General features: G+C 44.9%; 1 protein-coding gene across 11 annotated transcripts in view; it reads right to left on the reverse strand.

Annotated features, from left to right (window-relative positions):
- Positions 1-172: 172 nt before the first annotated feature.
- Positions 173-22,066, reverse strand: part of Dag1 (dystroglycan 1) — a 66,809-nt gene continuing 44,915 nt past the window's right edge. For all 11 annotated transcript variants that reach the window (XM_050139187.1, XM_050139191.1, XM_050139194.1 and 8 more), the window contains 2 exons: positions 18,901-19,298; positions 173-4,981 (listed from right to left, as the gene is read on the reverse strand). In XM_050139187.1, coding sequence (XP_049995144.1) covers positions 2,579-4,981; positions 18,901-19,179 — 2,682 coding nt within the window. In that variant the 5' untranslated portion in view covers positions 19,180-19,298 and the 3' untranslated portion in view covers positions 173-2,578. The remainder of the gene's footprint in view (positions 4,982-18,900; positions 19,299-22,066) is intronic.

Genomic DNA, 22,066 nt, shown 5'->3' on the forward strand with positions numbered 1-22,066 from the left:
AGTTCTGGAGCACAAACCCAGCCTTTCCATGGTACAGAAACGCTAGAGCTTCTATGAAGGCGGCTGGACTGACAGTCATTCTTTTTCATGCGATTTGACATACGATTCCCTCCTACCATTCATTCCCAGGAACCTGAAGAGACCAGGTAAACACATAGTCAGAGGCAACGCATTGTAATAAAGACACTGCTTTTATTTAGTTTGATATGTTTCTATACAGAATGCAGAAAACACATCTTAAAATCATATAGAAGGAAATAAAAACACATCAGTGGTTGGTGAACACTTGAATGTGAGATTGGCTCTCTGTCTCAGAGTCCAATGGCCATCACCAGCTCAGGGCTCAGGGAGGAGGCTGCCTGCAAAGGCATTGTTGCTGTTGTTATTCTGTTCACTGCCCCATTGCCTCCAGTTGCTATGACAACAGGCCACTCTGGGCCAGCCTCCTCTCTACAAGGCAATGCCCAATGGTGGGGTTGCTAAGAGCAACAGAGCTATCTGGAAGGCTTTCCAAAGCCTTTACCTGGAATACTGGGATTTACTTATTATTTATTTTTGATGAGGTCACCAGAAATAATTTCATCAGGCTAGATTCCTGCTCCTGACTCTGGGAAATCAGGCAAACTCCAGCTTGGACCAGAGCTTGGAGGCACAAGGCCCATTCACCAGCCATCCATGAAGCATTCATCTGCAGACTCCCCCATGGGGCACTGCTCACTGTAAAGAACCCTGCTGGGAGCTGAGCAGGAAGGGCAGGCTCTGTGGAGAACGCAGGAGGAACCACCCTTTGGAAATAGTACATCCCTCCTACCAGCCTTCCCCTCCTGAGACAGCATACCCTCTGCTAAACTGTCGATATGGCTTAGAAATTACTGCTCCGTGTGCAAAGGGAGCCTGGGTCCACCCACCCACCCTTGATCAGGGAAGGGATACATTATTGCAAAAGGCATTCCTCCCTAAAAGGTACCCGAAATAACTCAGACATCAAGAAAAGGCATGCTCAAAATGGTTTCTTCCAAAGGAGGAGAATCAAAGCAGAGTGGGTGCCCCTGAGTCACGGGACAGAGATGCAGACGGATGGACGGTGTTCTGCTAAAAAAAGGCAAAGGAAGCCTCTGTGTAGTCCAGAATTTAACCCATTAGGAAAAGAAAGGGGGAGTCAAAATGAGCAGAGCCATCAGTCCATGGAGTCAACACTAGGAGCTTGTACAAACTGCTGTTAAGCATCACCAGTTTTTAATCTTTTTTTTAATAAAACAATTTGAGGCTGTATAAAAACTTTAGTAAAAAATTAGCTTTGAGAGCCCACAGACTTCTACTATGAACTATTGCTGGCACTCCTCCCCAGCCGCAGACCTTTTCCAGTTGTTCAGGCCCAAGGCCCAGGACTGGAGTGCCAGAGAAGAGGGGATGGGTGCATGGGGTGGAGCTGTGGACTGTTGGGACAAAGTGGCCAAGGTCAAGTGAGGAAAGAGCATCACATGACATAAAAATATTGCATCTTCACCAAAATGTCCCCCACTGAGTGTTTCAAAGACCATGATATTCCTTTTAAGAGGGAAGAAAAAAAGAAAAACAAAACAAAAACCCACAGAGAAGAGGGGAAAAAAAGGTTGATGTGGTCGAGTCCTTCGACCTTCCCAGGTGCCCCTACGAGCAGCTGGCCCATCCTGGAGCACCTAGGTTGGGGGCCACAGCCACCAATGCCTCTTGGAGTCCCTTTTCCACAGAAATGATGACCCCCTCAGTGGTAGGCCACTAGCGTGCATGGGGTAGAGGTCAGGATGTCCATGGCCCAAGAGGCCCCTCCAGCTTCCAGCCCCTGGCAACAGCGGGAGAGCAAACCCAGCACCAGGGCCCTGGCACCAGAGCCAGGACCAGGAGGCCCTCAGTCAGACTCTGGGGTGTCAGAGCAACCAAGTTGACATAGTGTGAAAAAATAGGATTCCTTTGATAAAAAATACTGTCCCTTGGTCTTCTCTAAGTTTGAAACACCCTGGGAGCTTATTTTTAGCAAAGCAATTCCCCATACCCACCCAAAAATTATACGTACAAGTTTAGGTAAACAGCAGATTAAATGTAAAAACTTAACCTTAACTTCTGAAAGTCCTTTGAATTTAATCTTTAGCTACTGTTTTCCATGTTACATCCTGCAGCTAGACACACGTGAATAGAAAAAAACAGTACAGTTAGTGTTAAAGGCAAAATGCAGAGAGCTGGGGGCCACCCAGCACTGCCTGCGAGTTCATTCACGGTTCCTCGCTCCCTCCTTCTACCTCTACTCAAACAGTGCTTTCAGAGCCAGCCATCAAAAACGCAGCGAAGAATTTTCTATGAACAAACAAAAAGCTGTTAGGCAAAAAATAAAAATAAAAAAGTCCCCAAAGTCTCTCCAGCAGCTTTGGGGTTTGGGAGGACCAGAGAGGGCGGGCTTGTCCAGGCCCTGTGTGTCAGTGTGTGCTAGGTCAGGTGTTGGCTACCGGTGGGCAATGGTCTGTGGGCCACCGGTCTCTACAGACAACACCAAGTTGTCTCCAGGCCCCTGCCCTACCCCTGCCTCCACCCAGGCGCTTGTGGGTTAAGGGGGGACATACGGAGGGGGTGATCGGTATGGGGTCATGTTCTTGGGACGGGAACCCTTGCCCTCCATGGGAGCCGTGAAGGGCGGGGGCGGCTGGTAGGGAGGTGCATTAGGATCCTCATCCCGCAGAGGTGTGTACTCTCCCACAGTGTCCTGGTTCAGAGGAGTGGTCTCGGGCACACTCTGGTTGGGGTACTCAGGAGGTGGGAGGGGAGCCTTCTCTTCCTGCAAGATGAGTGGCATGCTGGAAGAGGGCGGGGGCTTGGAGTCATCAAGCTCATCGGCAAAGATGATGGGCACCCCCTTCTTAATAAAGGTGGCCTGGTCCTCAAGGGTCAGCTTGCCCTTCCGCTTCTTGCGATAGCAGATCATAGCAATGATTCCAGCAATGAGCAGGATGGCTGCAACCACAACAGCTGGAATGACTGTGTGCAGGTAAACATCATCCTCACTGCTCTTCTCAGGGTCCCTGTCTGGAGCCTCTGTGGCTGGTGCTGCTGAGGTTCCAGGAGAGGGTGGTGCCACAGGGATAAATTGTAGGTGCCGACAACTGCCAGACCCTGTCACGGCAATACTCACAGCCTTAAAGTCAGGCTCCAGAGCATTGGAGAAGGCAGGCCGAGGTTTCCCGTTTTCATCAGCAATCCTGCGGCTCAGCCCTATGATCTGCTCCTTGGGGCAGGGCTCCAGGGGCAATGTGTTGTTGGTCCATTCCACCACAATAGAGCCACGGGTGATGTTCTGAAGGGTGACAGTGCTGCAGTTTCGGTCCCCAAAGGCAAAAGCTAGCTTCTTTACCAAAGCAATTTTCTTGTGGATGTCATTCACCACTGGTGCTGGGTCACCGGCAAACTTGGCCTTGAACCGTGCAGGAGCCTTGTCCCCTTGTGGGCGCTTGTGAACATGGATCTCGAAGGCGTCCACAGCAGAAAGACCCCCTTTGTCTGTGGCATGCATGAAATACTCGTGCTTTCCCACATGGCTGCTATCAGGTAGGCCATACATGAGCTGGCTGTTGCTGTTGAACTGAACCCAGGACTTCTCGCCTACCAGTTGCTGCTCTCGCAGCTTCAGGGTCAGCTTAAGCTTGTCAGTAGTGGTATCCTCATTGTCGTAGAAGGTATCTGATGGAATTTTCACCTCAAAGTAGGTACCCACCCAAGCATCTACCCTGTCAATGTGGTTCTTGAGTTCTGGTCGCTGGTTAGGTTCTCCACCACGGGGCACTCCACTGGTGGTGGTGCGGATACGAGTAGGTGGGGAAGCCGTCTCCAATCTGGTGATAGGTGCTTTGGTGGTAACTCGGGGTACTGGTCGGGGTGTACGTGGTTTTTTGGTTGGCCTTCGAGTCGTGGCAGTTGAGGAATCAGTTGAAGGCGTTACTGGTTTTGGCGTGGATACTCGTGGCTTCTTGGTGGTGGTTGCTGGAGGAGTAACAACTGCTGTAGGCTCTACATAGCCAGGAATGGTCAGTGTTGGCCGAATCTGGCCAGGAACTGTGGTGCCAGCTTCGGATACCCGAGTAGGCTGGATAGGGCCCAGGGTTGGAGTCTGAATAATGGCACCTCGAGTCCGAATGGTGACTGTGGGCTTCCCAGGAACGGGATCCCTAACAGGCGGAGCCATGGTCTCTGTTGGAGGTGCAATGGCTGGAGATGTGGGGGTAGGCACTATCCTGGACGGTGGCTCCTGGATGGCCGTGGTTGGGGGTCCAATGGCAGTAACAGGTGTAGGTGTAGCATGGATCTGCCTCCGGATTCGTTTGGGAAGAGTTGGCTTTTTATTGGCAATGTGCCAACCCACCACAGGATAACCAAGTTGGGCAGACATAGCACCCTCCCTAGCAGGGGTTTCTACACCACGAATGTCAGGCACACTATTTTGGTTCAAGGAGCAGCCTAGCTTCCAGGAGAGCAGAGCCCCATTCTCTACTACTTTTTTTGCATTTCCTGGGCCAGCCATGAAGGCTGACATGTCAAATAGTCTATTATTCACTACAGGTACCAACTTCATGTTGTGAAGTTCTACTTCTGAGAAGCTCTGCATTCTGTTCAGGAGATCAATCCTTTGCTTTGGGGTCATCTTGGTAAGGTCAGCATCCAGTATCACTGTAAGGACAGTCACTGGCTCATCGGCAGCACAGGCAGAGGACACTATTTCACCAGGGTCTGATGAGGCTGCCCGTATAGATTGTGGTTCATTGTGGTCTTCAGGGTAGACCTCGATAGAGAACACACTGGAAGTCTGGGGGACATGGCTCCCATTGGCTCCCAGCCGTGCAGCACTCACTGAGATGTAATGTACACCTTTATCGGTGTCAAGAGGGAGGCCTTCCAAGGTGTGACTGTGTGGGTCCCAATGTAGCCAAGACGGTAAAGCCTCCTTCCCTGCTGCAGACACCTAAAAGAAACAAGTGTGAGCTATAAATGCTATCATTGTTGCATGACCTAAAATGATCACATCACTATAGTAAAACTGGCCTAATCTGAGTTATGTGACAGGAGGGAAGGAATAATTTACAATTCCTGATGGGAAATCCAACTCATCACCTCCAAAGGAGAGTAATAATGCCCTGTTACATGGCACAGAATACTGGGGCTATCAGATGGGCTATGCACTGGGGACACATTCATACACACAGGTTAGGATGCCATGGACCTTAACAACGTATAGACTTTGACTGGGAATGACTGGGAATACTGCACAGCTCTAATTCCAGAACTCAGGACGCTGAAGTAGGAGGAATGAGCTGAAGGTCAGTCTGGCGTACGTTTGAGACCCTATATCTAAAAACAAACAAGGCTAGAGAGGTGATGGCTCAGCAGTTAGGATAACAGAGGACTGGGGTTTTGTTCCAGCACCCACATTGAGCATCTGTAACTGTAACTTCTCTACACACAGCTGTGAGCTCTAGCTCCCTCTGGCCTCCTCTAGCAGCTACACCACATGTGGTGCAATGAATTCATGCAAGCAAACATACAGATACACGAATAAAACCAGTGAAAACATGTAATTTAAAAAATAAAGATTGAGCCGGGCGATGGTGGTGCACGCCTTTAATCCCAGCACTCGGGAGGCAGAGGCAGGCGGATCTCTGTGAGTTCGAGACCAGCCTGGTCTACAGAGCTAGTTCCAGGACAGGCTCCAAAGCCACAGAGAAACCCTGTCTCAAAAAAAGAAAGAAAGAAAGAAAGAAAGAAAGAAAGAAAGAAAGAAAGAAAGAAAGAAAGAAAGAAAGAAAGAAAGAAAGAAAGATTGATTGATTGTGGTGGACATTCATGAAAGTGATATAACCTACTACCAACTTGCCTGCTCTTACCTGTACTCCAGGTTGTACTCTTATTCCCCCTGAAACACCCTTTCCAATCCCTCCACTACTCTTCAGACACACGTTTCTGCTCAGGTCACATGCCTAGCTTAGAGTACCTTGCCTACACACAACCGCAGTGCACATAATTCTGGAGATAAGGAAAGTCAACACTCTAGCATGACTTATTTTACAATCATCACTTAATGCACTAGGATGGGGAACAGATTTTTTTTATAAAATAGTGTAACATGGTAGTTTGAATGTAATTGGCCCCCATAATCTCATAGGGAGTTGTACTATTAGGAGGTGTAGCTTTGTTGGAGTGGATATGGCCTTGCTGAAAGAAGTGTGTCACTCTAGGGGGTGGGCTTTGAGGTTTCCTATGCTCAGGATACCAGCCAGTGTCTCAGTTCACTTCCTGCTGCCTGCAAGATGTAGAATCCTCAGCTACCATTTCAGCATTTCGTCTGCCTGTATGCTGCCATGCTCACCATGATGGTAATGGACTGAGCCTCTGAAACTGTAAGTGAGCCACCCCAATTAAATGTTTTACTTCACAATAGTTGTCACAGTCATGGTGTCTCTTCACAGCAATAAAAATCCTAAGACACATGATTGTCTAAATTAACCCCACTTCTGAAGAAGAACTGAGGACTAAAATCAACTATTCTAGAACATGGTCTGCCAAAGCAATCTCAAAGAATCTCTGGTCTTAGGAATGCGCTCAGTTGATAGCCTAGACTGCTCCTAGTCCTGGGCTTCATCTCCAGTACTGAATAAACTGGGTATGCGGATACATAATGAGTCTGATTTAATGTAAAGAACATGAAACCCAGAAGTGGGGGGATCCTCTCAAGTCTCTACAGTAGAGGTTTCAGAGTGAGTCCGGTATGAAAAGAAACACACAGCAGAAGCCCTCGACTCAGAAGAGAACTAAGGAGCTCAATGCCTTATTATTATCCCCCAAAGAATCGTTCAAACTTCTTTCAGAGTGCAAGTCTCTCTCCATCGTGACATAAATGGAAATACTCAGAGCACCCAAAGGAATTTCAACAGAGAACGCCTATCAGCTGACAAGAGAGAAATTAACTCTTGTTTCTTGCCTAGGCCCCATCTTCGGCCCCACTCAGTTTTGTGAAACACATACTCCTGCCCCTGATGTAAGAAAGGTCACTCATTCTTTGCTCTGACTCAAGGCCCTGCCACAAGTCCAGAGTCACAATGGCCCACAGAGGGCACATCTTCACCACTCAGGGACTGTTCCTAATTTAAGGCCATAACTTCTTTTTCTCTTCTTCTTTTCTGTCTTTTCAAGACAGGGTTTCTCTGTATAGCTTTGGTGCCTGTCCTAGAACTCGCTCTGTAGACCAGGCTGGCCTTGAACTCACAGAGATCCATCTACCTGTGCTTCCCAAGTGCTAGGATTAATGGTTTGTGCCACCATCGCCCGGTGGTCATAGCTTCTTAACCCAGACCTATGGAAAAGGAGTTAAAGCCATGCCTCCTGGGCACCCCATTGGTTGCCTAGGTCTTCTTCCTGTCAAAAACCCAGGAACCTGAATGTTCACACATAAGCTTTATAACCAGGACACATTACACCAGAGATTTTTTTAAACTTAATTTCTACCCTTCAAACTGGTTCAAACAGACTTGTTTCCTTCAACAAAACATCTAAGAAGCCAACTGACATTATGAGAGACAGCACTAGTGGGGATGATCTCCATAAACATGACTGCTTTCTAATCCATGAAAAACACTATGTATATTTACCTAAACTCATCTAGTTCTTTTTTTAAAATTAAAAAAAAATTTTTTAAATTTCTTCTGACATCCTGACCTGACAGTTGTCTCCCCTCCCTCCCATTTTCCCCTCTACGTCTTCTCTCCCCAAATTCACTGTTTCTCCATTTACCTTCAGAAATAGCAGTCCTCCCCAGGGATATCAACTGAGGTGTTTTGCCTGCATATAAGCCTTGAGCCATCTGCAGGCAGTGCCTGATGAGGCCAGAAAAGGATGTTGGATCCCTTGGAACTGGAGTTACAGGTGGCTGTTAGCCAGCATGTGGGTGCTGGGAATCAAACCTAAGCTCCAACAATAAATAAGTGCTTTAAATGAAGTCTAAGCCTAAATTTTTTTTCAATTCATTATGTTATATATAATAGTAGTTATATAAGCACCAAAAAAGCAAAGGTTGGACAGTCTTACTTTGTAAAATAAACTAATCAGTTAAAAGGTAAAAATCAGGAGCTAGAGCAATGGCTCAGTAGTTAAGAGCACTGGCTGCTCTTCCTGAGGACCCAGGTTCAATTTTTATCCCATATGGTAGCTTTTAATAATTTGCAACTTCAGTTCTAAGGACTCAACACACTTTTCTGGCTTCTGTGTACACTCACAGTACACAGACAAACATGTAGGCGTAGGCATAGTACCCATACACATAAAATAAGTATCTTTTTAATTAAAGTAAATGATGTAAAGATTTAAGGCTGAAATGGTGTGTCATAGAACCATAAGATAGTTTACAGTGATTGTTGGGAATAGGGGAGCTTAACAGAGAGAGTGGGTGAACTGAATGCGGACAAGGCATTCTAGCCACTTGAGAGTGTTTCCTAACCCCACTCCATCCCAATGCCCACTACTGAAACAGCTGCTCACTTAGAGCACAGTGAAGACAGGAAAGACAGGGAAAACAGAAAGCGGGGTAACAAAAGGCCTGGAACAACTCTGGCTGATGCCAGCTAAGGACAAGCCACTTGCAGGCACTGTCCTGGGTAATGGGTGTTCCTTAGACAGGAAGGGAGAGCACATCTTCATGCTAGAAAGTCCAAGTAGCACTTTGAATGGCAACAATTTATTTTAACCTAAAGGCCAAAAACACCTGATGTCTATAGGAACTTGGTTAAGTCACAGGTAAGCTGGCAACTTTGCATTTTCATTGCCACTTAGGGAAAGGTTCAATATGTCTGAAGGGCTAACATTGTCCACAGCCCCCGGAGTCTACTAGTGCAACGCCATCCTGAGGACATTTGTCCTGGGGTCTGGCTTATCACAAAGGTGCTTAAGGATGAAACATCCTCTAGGGATGGCTGGACGGACCGACAGACAGACAGACAGATAGGTGGCCTGGTGATTAAGAGCATTTGCTGTTCTTCCAAAGGACCTGGGTTCAGTTCCTAGCATCAGATAGATGGCTCACAGTACATGAAACTCCAGTTCTTGGCAATCAGTTGACCTTTTCTGACCTCTATAAGTACCATCTCACACTCACTCACACAGACACACACACAGACACACACACACACACACCTACCTAGAAAGATCTATTCTACCCTATCAAAGCAAGAGCCACTTATCTATAAAGCAATTCCTGGCAAGCTGAGGCTTTATCCAACCTGAATCTGTAATATGTAAGATGAGGGAAAGGATTCTACCCTAGTGTAATTATAGGGCCAGATCCATGCGGGGCTCTACCAGTGCTGGCTTCCCACCTGATCCTATGGACTGTTAGGAGACCCAGCAAACAATAAGGCTTCTGCTTAACAGCACCAAACCAAGGCTCCACTCCCCAGGCCTCCTTCCCAGTTGGCTTTGGACCCAGTGTAGTGTGTGAGGCCTTGATCCTTATTCACACTTGGAAGTATTTAAAGGGTGCAGAAACACGGCAGGCAAGGGAAAGCCAGGGAATCAGAGGCAGCCAGACAGAGACTCTTCAGACTCTCCAGCCGGCCAAGACTCATTTGTCAGAGCAAGTGATGTTAAGAGTGGGGAGGGAAGCTTGCTCTAGGTGAGAACCCAAGACTAACATTCACCTTTTAAGTTTAAAACTGGTATCCTAGCCAGGTGTCATGGTGCACACCTCTCTATGAGTTCAAGGCGGCCAGCCTGGTCTACAAAGCTTGTTCTAGGCTAGCCAACACTACCTAGTAAGACACTGTCTCAAAAAACAAAACAAAACTAAAGACAAACACGCAAACTGGTGTTCTCCACAGGACTTGAAGGACCTGAGCTAGAACTGAGCCCTTCCTATAGACTAGCTCACACAGTAGCCAAAGGTGCTGTGCAAGTTGTCAACGGAAAAAAAAACAATTAAGTCCCACCCATCTGTAACCCACAAAAGTAACCAGCATGGCAAGATGTATCCAAAGGAACAGTAGTAGAACTTGGGGGTTACTAACAGCCATCAAATTGGACTTAAGGCCCTCAGAATAGGAGAAAACTCACGCTTGGTATTATAAACCTAGCCAACTGCCCACAGGGTAAAATCATGAAGCCTAGATGAGAACCCATTACTGCCATCTTCCTAAACAGGTGCAGTTCCCAAATGCATTCTAAATATCTAGCCTCATGCCCACAGATGGGTGTGGTTCTCATTTCTTATTATGGAAACTTCTTTCTGCAGCAGTCAGAGACCATGGCAGAGACCCACAACTGGTCAGAATGCAGAGAACACTGACAATGGGGGCCAGTCCCCAACTGAAACATCTATAGCCACAACCCCTATACCAAAGGCGCAGGTAATGTTGTGGAGGAAGGGTAGGAAAGAGTCTAAAAAGAAGAGGACTGTGATACCTGCTGCCAAATGGTGTCTATATACAACAGGGAGCTACACACATAAAATCTGAATAATATGGTCACCTAAACAAGACCTTCACAACGGCAACATTAGCTGATATTCCAAAAGAGAAATCACAAGGTCCCAACTCTAGATGAGCTACAGGCAATGGCTTCTAAGAGGGGAAAAATCAGTTTTCTCCGGGAATGAACCCTGGCAGTTTATCCAGTACCCAGTGGCAGCACTAAACACGTGTATGTACTTCACTAAATGAACTCAGCAGATTGCATTTATATATACATGTATGTATATTATAATAATAATTAAGGAAGTCATGAATTTGAGGAGTAGGGGTATATATAAGGGGTTGGAAGGGGAAAGCTGGGGTGAATAATGTAAATACAGTACTCTATAAAATTTTCAAATAAATAAATGAATAAATAAACATTTATACATGAAATTTTGGCTATCTGTAGAGTTCTGGGTTTACTCAGAATGGTACTAGGGGGTGTAGTTCAGGGACAAAGAATTTACCTAGTAAACATGAGACCATGAGTTCTATCCCCAGCACCACAGGAAATAAAACTCTGGACCAGCTGTGCAATAAGACTAAATAAAGGCCACCATGCCACAAGAGGCAGGAATCAGAGCTATGTTAAGTGTTCCACAGCAGCAACAATGCTTTTGGGGGTGACAAGCTGGTTCCCGCCACGGAATTCTTGGAATTTCCAGTCACCTGGCCCTCCACGACAAACACCGACACTGTCCTGGAACTGTGAAAGCAAGACCTGCTGCTCTTGTAGCAGCCATCTTGGAAAGGATTCTTGGCAGGTAGTGGGCGCATTTGCAGATGGCAGGAAGTACAAAAGGAAGCCCAATTTCTCTAGGCTACAGTCCACCTTAAAGTACATAAAGCTTTTTTGTTTGTTTGTTCTTTAAAGATTTATTTATTTATTATGTATACAGTGTTCTGTCTGCTTGTGTGCCTACAGACCAGAAGGGGGCACCAGATCACATTACAGGTGATTGTGGCTCACAATCATGTAGTTGCTGGGAATTGAACTCAGGACCTCTAGAAGAGCAGCAGTGCTCTTAACCTCTGAGCCATCTCAGCTCCCTACATAAAGCTTTTCAGTTCAGCAACAGTTGGATACCACATATTTTAGATGAAAGTAGAGCCCAGCATGGATGAAAACCAGAAAGTTACCCCAAAACAGGGACAATCAAGGGCCTAGGGAGATGACTCAGCAATTAAGAGCACTAGCTGCTATTCCAGAGGACTAGTATTCAATTTCCAGCATGCAAGCAGAGGCTCACAACCATCTTTATAACTCCTCTTCTACAGGATCCAACACACCCTCTTCTGGCCTACACAGGGACTGCAAATACTTGGTGCACAGATATACAAGCATGAAAATCTCCCACATATGTGCAAAACAAGGAAGAAAAAAAAGGAGAGAAGAGATTCAAAACCACAAAACATAGATAGCCCCACAGAGTTTCAAATACTACCAGGAATGTCCACAAGGAGTTACCGGAATTCTTTTATATTTACTTTTTTTAGTTTTTCGATACAGTGTTTCTCTATGTAGCTTTGGCTATCTTGAAACTTGGTCTGTGGACTAAGCTGGCCTTGAACTCGGAAATCCATCCGACCTCTACCTCCTGAGTGCTGGGACTTAAAGGCATGAACCACCACCACCCAGCTAGATTTATCATTTTACTTTATGTGTTTGAGTAGTTTGCCTGTGTGTTTGCATGTGCAGCACATGTGGTGTCTCAGGAGGTCAGAAGAGGGTATTGGATTCTCTGCAGCTATAGATGGTTGTGAACCACCATGTCAGTGCTGGAAACTAAACCAGATTCTCTGCCAAGGTAGCAAATGATTTTAACTGCTGAGCCATCTCTTTACCCCCAGAAATGCCAGATTTAATATTCTGATCCTTAGCCAGGGGTGGTGGTGCATATCTTTAATCCCAGCACTCAGGAGGTAGAGCAAGGCGGATCTCTGTGAGTTTGAGGCCAGCCTGGTCTGCATAGTGAGCTCCAGGACAGCCAGGGCTGTTATGCTCAGAAACATTTTCTGTGTATGTGTTGGGGGAGGGTGGAGGCGATCCCCTTTAGTCTACACTGTAAGATTCTTTATCTATGCCTTCTTACACATAAAAAGGAACTCAGAGGATTGAGGATTTGAGGACAGATGGACAAGAGGATGGAGCAGAGAAGTATCAATACGCACTAAATGTCAAGAAACATAACCAAAGACTTACTCTCAACCCATACCCTTCAAGACATGGAGAAAGAGCAATTGAGTAGGAGTTTCCATTACTTATTCTTCAGCAAAAAGGTTTTATTCACAGTCTGAGCAAGCCAGTCAAATACAGCAAAAAGGACAAAAACTGAAGAATTAGCCTCTTGCTAGGGCTTAATTAATTTTAATGACCTTCTGAACCAAAAAATGCATGAGTGCTATCATTCAGGGCAAACCATGCAGGAGCAGCAGGGAGGCAGACCCAGACATGAACTGGCATTTTCACTGCTGATAGTAGTTTGCAAAGAGTCTTGCAAAAAAAAAAATCTTGGTGTCAATTCCTTCATATTAATGAACCTTGGGGTGGCTCCTTTGGGTCTTAAGGTAGCATCTTCCAACAGTATCTCTGTATATATCAAGCCCTGGGGTATAATCTGGGCATTTCCGTGTTTCCCTTACAGACATGCCAAGTGGGTTTTTTTTTCCTGGTCCCTATCAAAGCCTATACCACCACCTGCTCAAGCAAGGTCCCTATAATCTTTCCTAAGACCTGGTAATCATTGGTCCTTACCTTCAGTTCCCTCCCTTAATCAAGCCACTGAGCCAGGTCAACCTGCAAGGAGTCAGAGAAAACTCCCTGAACCACTCCCAAATGAGGTAGTCATAACCTTTTGTTTTCTTTGCTCAGGGAGACAGAAAATAATGCCTCTGATGGAGTCTGAGCCTTGGGGACATCTCACATTCAGACCTGACCTGTCTGTACCATGAACTACAATAATAACCCAAATTTATCCTGTGGCCTTCTGCAAATGATAAACATGGAAGGCAGAGCTATATACAGTCAGTCATACATAGGTCTAGCTTGAGGCCAGAGGGTCAGACATCAGAAGTGATAAACCAGGATGGAAGAAGAGGCATGAGGCTGTTCCTCTGCCAAGTAAAGCAGAACCACAACAACCAGAGGATAATCACTCGTCCAACTTCTAGATACATGACTGTTAGAACTATAGTTGTTTTCTCCACAGACACCAGGACCACAACATCACACTTCTAGCCCAGCCAGTGCCCTCTCACTTGAGGTATAAAATTTTTATCTGATGTTAATTATTCTTCCCTAAAAATTATTTAGAGTTGGAGAGATGGTTCAGTGGTTAAGAGTACAAGTGGTTCACAACTGCCTGTAACTCTAGTTTCAGGGAAGTTTATGTCTTCTTCTGGCCTCTGCAGGTGTGTTCACGTGTGAGGCAAACACGTTTACTCAGGCATGAACATATACACATCAATAGATCTTTAAAAAAAATTAATTAGCTGGACAGTGATGGCGCACGCCTTTAATCCCAGTGCTCAGGAGGCAGAGACAGTTGGATCTCTGTGAGTTCAAGGCCAGCCTAGTCTACAGTGCTAGTTCCAGGACAGGCTCCAAAACTACACAGAAACCTTGTCTCCAAAAACAAAGACAAACAAAAATATCATCTCCCCAAAAGAGCTACTAAACATAGTTTCAGCCACTCAAAATTTCCCACAATCAGCCCTTCTACCGTAAGCCCTGACGTCTATTTTTACTTTCTCATTTTATCTTTCAGCTCTAGCTCTTGTCATTTAGAAAAAAATAATAAAACAGAAGCCAGTATTCTCAGTAAGAATTTGAGTTGCTAAGTCTGGACAAATACCATTTTGACAGCCCACTCCCAAGGATGCTTTTCTTTGCCAACCCACATTCCCGGTGTGCCATGCTCACAAGGGGTCCATTCAGAACCAGGGAACACCCACTCGAGGCAGGAAGAAACTGCAGTTCATCTCACGTGCCACAAAGCTCTCAAGCATGCCCCCCCAAAAGCTCCTTTCATGAACCCCTCTTTCTGGCCAAAAAAAAAAGTGTCCATTGTTCTCAGGGGAACAATGAGGTAGCCCATGCCAGCAGCTGAGAGCACAATCTCGGCAAGGGCTGCTCCCAGCCTACCGACATCTTAGGTTGAGGAAAAATTCACACTGTCTGCAAGGAGCCTGAAGGAAAGCTGGAATGAAAAGCCACCCTCACAGCTGTACCAACAGAAGATATCTGAAGGGCTCTACAGGGGCAGCCTCATCGTTCAAGTGACACCAAGGTATTTCTTACCGTTACTACCCTTTCCAGACAGGGCCCACTCTGCAGCTGAAGCTGACCTCAAACTCAAACTCTTCCTTCACATTATAGGGATTATAGGCATGCTCCCCACCACATGGCACTGACTCCTTCTCAATTAACCTAAAGAGGAGGTACTAAGCCTGAGTTGTTGCCGAATAGGCAGGATTACCCACATAGCAGCTGGAGACTCTCTATGATGGGCTCCGACTATGCCCACAGCATGGCCTGGAATGGCTCAGACCCAACATTTCTGCCACTGAACAGAGGCTTTGAGAATTCAAACCAGGTTTGAAGTGGAAAAGGTATAGACAACATCTCGCTCTGTAGCCCAGGCTGGCCTTAAACCAGTCTCAGCCTCCCAAAGTGCTGTGATCATAGGCAAGTACTATGCCTGGTGACCAGGACAGACGTCTAAGAAGAAGGTAATGGTATTTGTGGGGAAACTGCTTCCACCATGGAGAAAAAAGCTCTAGTAGTTCAGAAGACATTCTAATTGAATCTGAAAGAAGTGACAGCACTAAGAAAGATGGAAGAAGGAAAGTAGAAGGGAGCCAAAGGCCTGGAGCAGGCCGTAAGCTAGGAATAATCAGAACAGAAAGGGACAGTAGATGAGGCTAGGGTAAGACACAAAGAGGCAAAGGGGAAAGGAAGGAAACCTCAAAACAGATCACAGGGGTCTCATCCTAAATACTTATCAGTAATAGGGGGTGGTTTTGAGCAGATTCAAAATAATAAAATGTTTCTAGCTTTAGTATGAAAACAACTGAGAGGATCAAGATAAAGAACCTTGAGAAGTAATGAGCAAATGATGTCTTGGATAAAGTAGGTACTATTGTCAGAAATTATTTGAAGGTTATCCTAAACAAGCATCTTGGCAATAAGACCTAAAATACTACTGTTGTTGTTTGTTTGAGACAGAGTCTCAGGTATTCAAGCTGGCCTCATATTTACTATGTTAGCCGAGGATGATCTTGAACTCTTAATCTCCCTGCCTCCACCTCCCATGGACTGGGATTACAAACATGTGCCAACATACTTGGTCTAAAGTGCTTCTTATGTCAGGCATGGTGATGCACTAATTTAATCGGAAGAGAGACGCAAACAGGTCTCTGTTTTTGTTTTTTTTTTTTTTTTTTTTTTTTTAGTTTTTCGAGACAGGGTTTCTCTGTGGTTTTGGAGCCTGTCCTGGAACTAGCTCTTGTAGACCAGGCTGGTCTCGAACTCACAGAGATCCGCCTGCCTCTGCCTCCCTGGCAGTGCTGGGATTAAAGGCGTGTGCCACCACCGCCAGGCCTGGTCTCTGTTGAGGTTGAGGTTAGCCTGGTCTACATAGCAAGACCTGATTCAAAACAAGGAAAGAAAAACAGCCTTATAGGCAACAATATTATTAGGTAGCCACTAAAAGTTACATCCACAATGAGTATTAAAAATCATGGGAGAGCAGGTATTGGTGGTGCAAGCCTTTAATCCCAGCACTCAGGAGGCAGAGGCAGGAAGATCTCTGTGAGTTCAAGGCCAGACTGGTCTACAGAGCAAGTTCTCAAACAGGCTTCAGAGCTACACAGAGAAATCTTGTCTCTAAAACCCACTAAAAAAAAAAAAAAAAAAAAAAAAAGGAAGAAAGGAAAGGAAAGAGGGGGAAAGAGAGAGGGAGGGAGAGAGAAAGACAAAAGGACACTTATTCTCTTACAGAGAACACAAGTTGAGCATCCAGCACCCATGTTGAATGGCTCACAACCACTTCTCACTCCAGTTCTTACAGATACAACATCCTCTTTCTAGCCTCCTCCTGCACCCACACCCTTGGCATTCACTCACACAGACACACATGTAAAAATAAATAAATCTTGGGTCTATTTAAAATATGTTTATATGTAGTATGTCAATCTCTAATAAAAGTAGAAAATGGCAGAAACCACAAGAAAGTTTTCTTTCTCTTCCACAGACTTTGCAAGCCTATGTAACTCTTAAAAATTTGTTTTTAGATTTACTTTATTTCATGTGTATGGGAGTTCTCCTAGCATGTATGTCTGTGTACCACATGCATACCTTGTGCTCTCAGGTCAGAACAGGGATCTGAAACTGAAGTTACAGAAGGCAGTTACGAGCCACCATGTAGGTGCTAAGAATATAAATTTAACCTGGGTCCTCTATAAAAACAAGTGCTCCTAACTGCTGAGCCGTTTCTCAGTCCTTGCGTTATTATAATCAGAAAAGAAATTCCTTTAACATAGACCTTCCAGTCAGGCGGATGGCACACACTTGTAATCCCACCATTCAGTAGGCAGAGGCAGGAGGATGATCATAGTTCAGAAGCCAGTGAGACTGTGTTGGGAGTATTATTTTAAGGTGTATCACTTTTGTTTATGTTACATTTGTTTAATTCTGTGAAGCTGTGTTACTGTGCCTGACTAAAACACGTAATTGTCTAATAAAGAGGTGAACAGCCAATAGTGAGGCAGGAGAGAGAAGTAAGGAGGGCTGTCAGGCAGGATAAATAGGAGGAGAAATCTGGGAAAAAGGAGGATGACTCAAGGGGCCAGCCACCCAGCTACACAACCAGACATGGAGTAAGAAAGAAAAGGTATACAAGACTAAAGAAAGATAAAAGCCCCAAGGCCAAAGACAGATGGGATAATTTAAGAAAAGCTGGCAAGAAACAAGCCAAGCTAAGACAGGGCATTCATAACTAAGAATAAGCCTCTGTGTGTGATTTATTTGGTATCTGGGTGGTGGGTCCCTCAAAAAGAGCCAAAAGAGTAAGAGCAAAAACAACCAACAACAAGACTATCTCCAAATAAGTAAAAACTTTTTCAAGCTTGTTTTACAGGTGAGGAAGTCACAGCTCCAAGAATAAAGTTAAGCCTTACCTTTCCAAATCCTCCACCTATACAGCCCTGTAAGAGTGGGCTGGGCTGAATTTTCAAGCTATTGTTCAATGCCAAGGAATCAAAAACAGAGTCTCATGTGTGCTAGGCAAATGTTCTATCACTGAACTACACCCCCCACCCTTCATCTGTTTTCTCATAGGCTCACCAGCTAATAAGTTGTCTGGTCTCTATAGATAAATATGCTCAGATCAAATCCTGTTTTCCCAGTAAAAGCTCTTTATGCCCCTGGTGAATAAGATTGTTACATGTCTCTGCCAGATACTACAAATATCTAGTTCACTGTATCAGTTCAAGATACTTCTGGTCAAAATTAATCCATGTAAAACATTCCAATAACCATTGGAACAAAGCCAACCAATGCAGGGTTTATTCAGAGGGTCATACCAAAACCTAAGCAAGCAATGTATCCTTCAAAACTGCCACTCCTTGCCTAACAGATTAGTATCTGGCTTGCTGGGGTACAAAGAGTTCTATGGAATTCATGTGCTACATGAGCTACAGCCTTCAGAAGTACAGAAGAGTCCAGAGGGAAAAGAGAGCTCAAAGAGGGTAAAGGAGTCAAGAGCCACCCAGATGAAAGGGAAAGAAAAAACAGATTTACCTCTCCATGGTAAGACTGGCATGGAACAGTCAGCCTAGAAATCTGGGTCTGTGTATCAGAAGGACACCCCTGAATTTGTAAAAGTTTCAACCAAGAGCCTCCATGACAGGGCTGCTGGGCTGGGGTGGAGAGTAGTTAAGTACACTTGTGCTTCTTCCAGAGGATCTGATCCAAGTTCAGTTACTAGCACGCACGTGGCAGCTTATAACCATCTCTAATTCCAGTTCCAGGGAACCCAACATCCTCTTCTGATTTCAGTAGGCACACATAACACATACATGGTGCACATATATATATGTAGGCAAAACATACACATAAAATTTTAAAAAAGAAAAATGTACTTCTGGGCAGGTTTCCAAGCTTACTCATTAAGAGTAATAGTTCCAGGTGAGAATGGTGGCCACTGAATCTGACAGCTGCTTCTAATATCTGAAGAACCAGGCACATATGGGGTAGTCATATATACATGTGAGCATTCAGGTCAGCCCCATCTCAATAAATAAGATACAACAAAAAAGGAAAAAAACATCAAAACTAAAATAGAAGACAGGAACCCTTCCTCATTCTTGTTTTTACATGTAGTCTCACCTTGATGATTTCTCCACTAGAGGCTATTAAATCTGTGGGAATGCTCACTCGAAATGAGCGCCCAACAACAGCCGTGCCATCAGGAATGCCAACCACAGTGGGAACAGTCTCATGGAAGTCTGAAAGCACTGAGTGCATCGATGCCTCGAGCTGGTTCTTCCAGTCCCTCACGGCCTCTGAGGGTTCACTGGGCCAGTGGGACTGAGCCATAGCCACAGAGAGTAGGAGAAGAAAAGTCCTTCCCCAGAGGGGGTGCAGTAGCCAGATGCCCACAGACATCCTCGTCCCAGGCTAGTGTTTGCTCAAGCCAACAGTCGCTAAGGAAGGAAGGAAGCGATGTGGTCCCAGGCTGGGTCCTCACCCCCTGCACACCTGCTCCATCCTAGAGCGCACACAGCCTGGAAAAAAAAAAAAAAGAAGAGCAGGTTCAGTCATCAGCAATGCTGCTCCTGTCAAGACTGCACACTTCCCAAGTGTTCTGCCAAGAAGTTCTACCTGAAGGACAAGTCTCTTATTCCTGTGCTCCTCAACAACATGCAGCTGCTTTACACTGGAAATGATTGGTTTCTTAAGTGTAAAGTAACACTTATTTTGAAATTTTATATAAAAACACCTCACTACTAATTTAAAGGGATTGTACATACTGAAACCATAGCATGCTGAATCCCAAGAACATAGGACTTGTTTATCAAGTGGCTGTGGGCTTTCTTGCCCTCTGTTCCTAGCAGAGTCATATTAAAAATCTGTTTTCCTCTCGCCCTATAGGCTTCAGGGAGTTTAAGACTTACTTCCTCTGAGCTAGCAGTCATACAGATGATGCCTCATGGGACCTGTGGATGCTCTTAGGTAATCACAGACATAAGCAATTTCCCACTAAAGACAAAGAGCAAAACCTGCTGTTAACACCATGCTAGGGGGTGGTCTATGCGTGCTTCTGCGTGCGCATGTGTGTGTGGCACTTTTTAACCTAGGTAATGCAAACAAAGTAAATAAACTTCTTATAGAAAACAAGGCCACTGAAAAGGAGAAACACTAAAGACAATGCAAATCCAAAGCAATTAGTTCCAATGGGGTTTCTGCTATTTTAAACATTGCTATTAATTTTTTTTGTTTGTTTTTTTGTTTTTCAAGACAGGGTTTCTTTGTGGCTTTGGAGCCTGTCCTGGAACTAGCTCTGTAGACCAGGCTGGTCTCGAACTCACAGAGATCCGTTTGCCTCTGCCTCCCGAGTGCTGGAATTAAATAGCGCCACCATCGCCCGGCTGCTATTAATTTTCTTATTCATTACACCTTTTAACTAAAATTAAAGAGACAGAGTCCAATCCTGGCCCTCAAATGAAACAAAGTTAAGAGTCATGTCCAGTAGTCAAACATAAAGCTAGTATGTTTAAGACTGTTAAGACAATGGACTAGAAGAGGAGACTCACAAACCAACTTCCAAGGCACTAGAATAAGCAATTATCTAAGCAAACAATCAAAGTTAAGTTCCTTCCTCAGTTCTCTATACACACAAGAGAAACCACCAAATTATAGTTACAATGTAAAAGACAGGCTTTTTGATACCTTTAGAATACAGTAAAAACTCCACCACTTTTAATCGCAGCACTCAGGAGGCAGAGGCAGACAGATCTCTGTGAATTCAAGGCCAGCCTGGTCTACAAGAGCTAGTTCTAGGGCAGCCAGGACAGTTACACAGAGAACCCTGTCTTGAAAACAAACAAACAAACAAACAAAGAATATAGTAAAACTACAAGAAAAAAAAGACATTAGACTGTATAAAACATCTTAAAGGCAATTAACTGGGACTAGAGATGGTTCCTCCATTAAGAGCACTTGTTCTTGTAGAGGTCCTAAGTTTGGTTCCCAGCACCCATACGGTAGCTCACAACCATACATACCTTCTATTCCAGGAATCTGCCATCTTCTTCAGGCCTTCACAATGTACAGGGCATGCACACGGTGTACAAACATACATACTGGCAAACATCATACACATCAATCTTTTTGTTTGTTTTGTTTTAAGACAGGGTTTCCCTGTGTAACCCTGGCTGTCCTAGAACAGCTCTGTACTTCAGGTTGGGCTCCAACTCAGAAAGATCCACCTGCCTCTGTCTCCTGAGTGCCGGGATTAAAAGTGTGTGCCTTTCCCCACCCTCCAAATCCCCACCCCGGCTCACATTCACCTTTTTTTAAAAAGACAATAAATTGGATTTCTGGGGAAATGGAGTAGATACTGTTTTCCCCAATATTTTCCACAAAATACAATTAAGAACCCTATATGCTACATATGATATAAATGAATATAAAAAGTGAACAAAGGGCAAAAACTAAGAAACTCAGAACAAGGCTCACAGAAGCGGTAGTTCCTTGAGTTTTCTTTTTGTGTTGTGTATTCTTTTTCCTAATTTGGAAAAGGGCAGCGGAACTCGAACAGTCAGGAATTCTGGGCTTGGGACTTTTATCCTCCTTTTGCTTCCAAAGGTTGAGCACAGACTTTGCACATAGCTGGCAGGTACTTTAATGCGAAGCCACACTCCAGCCCAGCAAGGCTAGAACTACAGGCCTGGACCACCACACTCAACTCTTCTTAATTTTTATTTTTACTTTTATTCATTTTATTTTGTTTGTTTGTTTGTTTTTTTGAGACAGGATTTCTCTATGTAGCCCTGGTTAGCCCAGAACGCACACCCAGCTGATTTATGAGTGGCTTGCCTACAAGTATGTGCACCACATGCATGCCCGTGTCCTTGAAGGTCAAAAGAGGACTTCAGATCCCTGGAGCTGGACTTATGGATAACTGTAAGCTTCCATGTCAGAGCTAGGAAATGAACCTAGCTCCTCTGTAAGAGCTACAAGTTACCAAAATCACAAAAATAAGGAAGAGTGTGTGGTGCTGACAAATCTGGATGTTAGATACTCAGGTATGTGTGATATTAGTCTGTTATCTACTGATTCCTAGCATAATACAAACTAAATCTTCAGTTGACTCCCAAGGGAGGCATAAGGAGAAGAAGGAGAACAGCCACCAGTTTGAGCCCAGATCAGCCAGGGCTATGCAGCAAGACTCTCTCAAAGAATGAAGCAAGGGCCAGCAAGAAATACCTCAGTGAGTAAAGATCTATGCCAGCAAGCCTAATAACCTAAGATCAACCCCCAGATCCTCTAT

This window comes from Alexandromys fortis, unplaced genomic scaffold (genome assembly GCF_014885135.2).
Source record: "Alexandromys fortis isolate MF-2015 unplaced genomic scaffold, M_Fortis_MF-2015_v1.1 scaffold_36, whole genome shotgun sequence".
Lineage (NCBI taxonomy): Eukaryota > Metazoa > Chordata > Mammalia > Rodentia > Cricetidae > Alexandromys > Alexandromys fortis.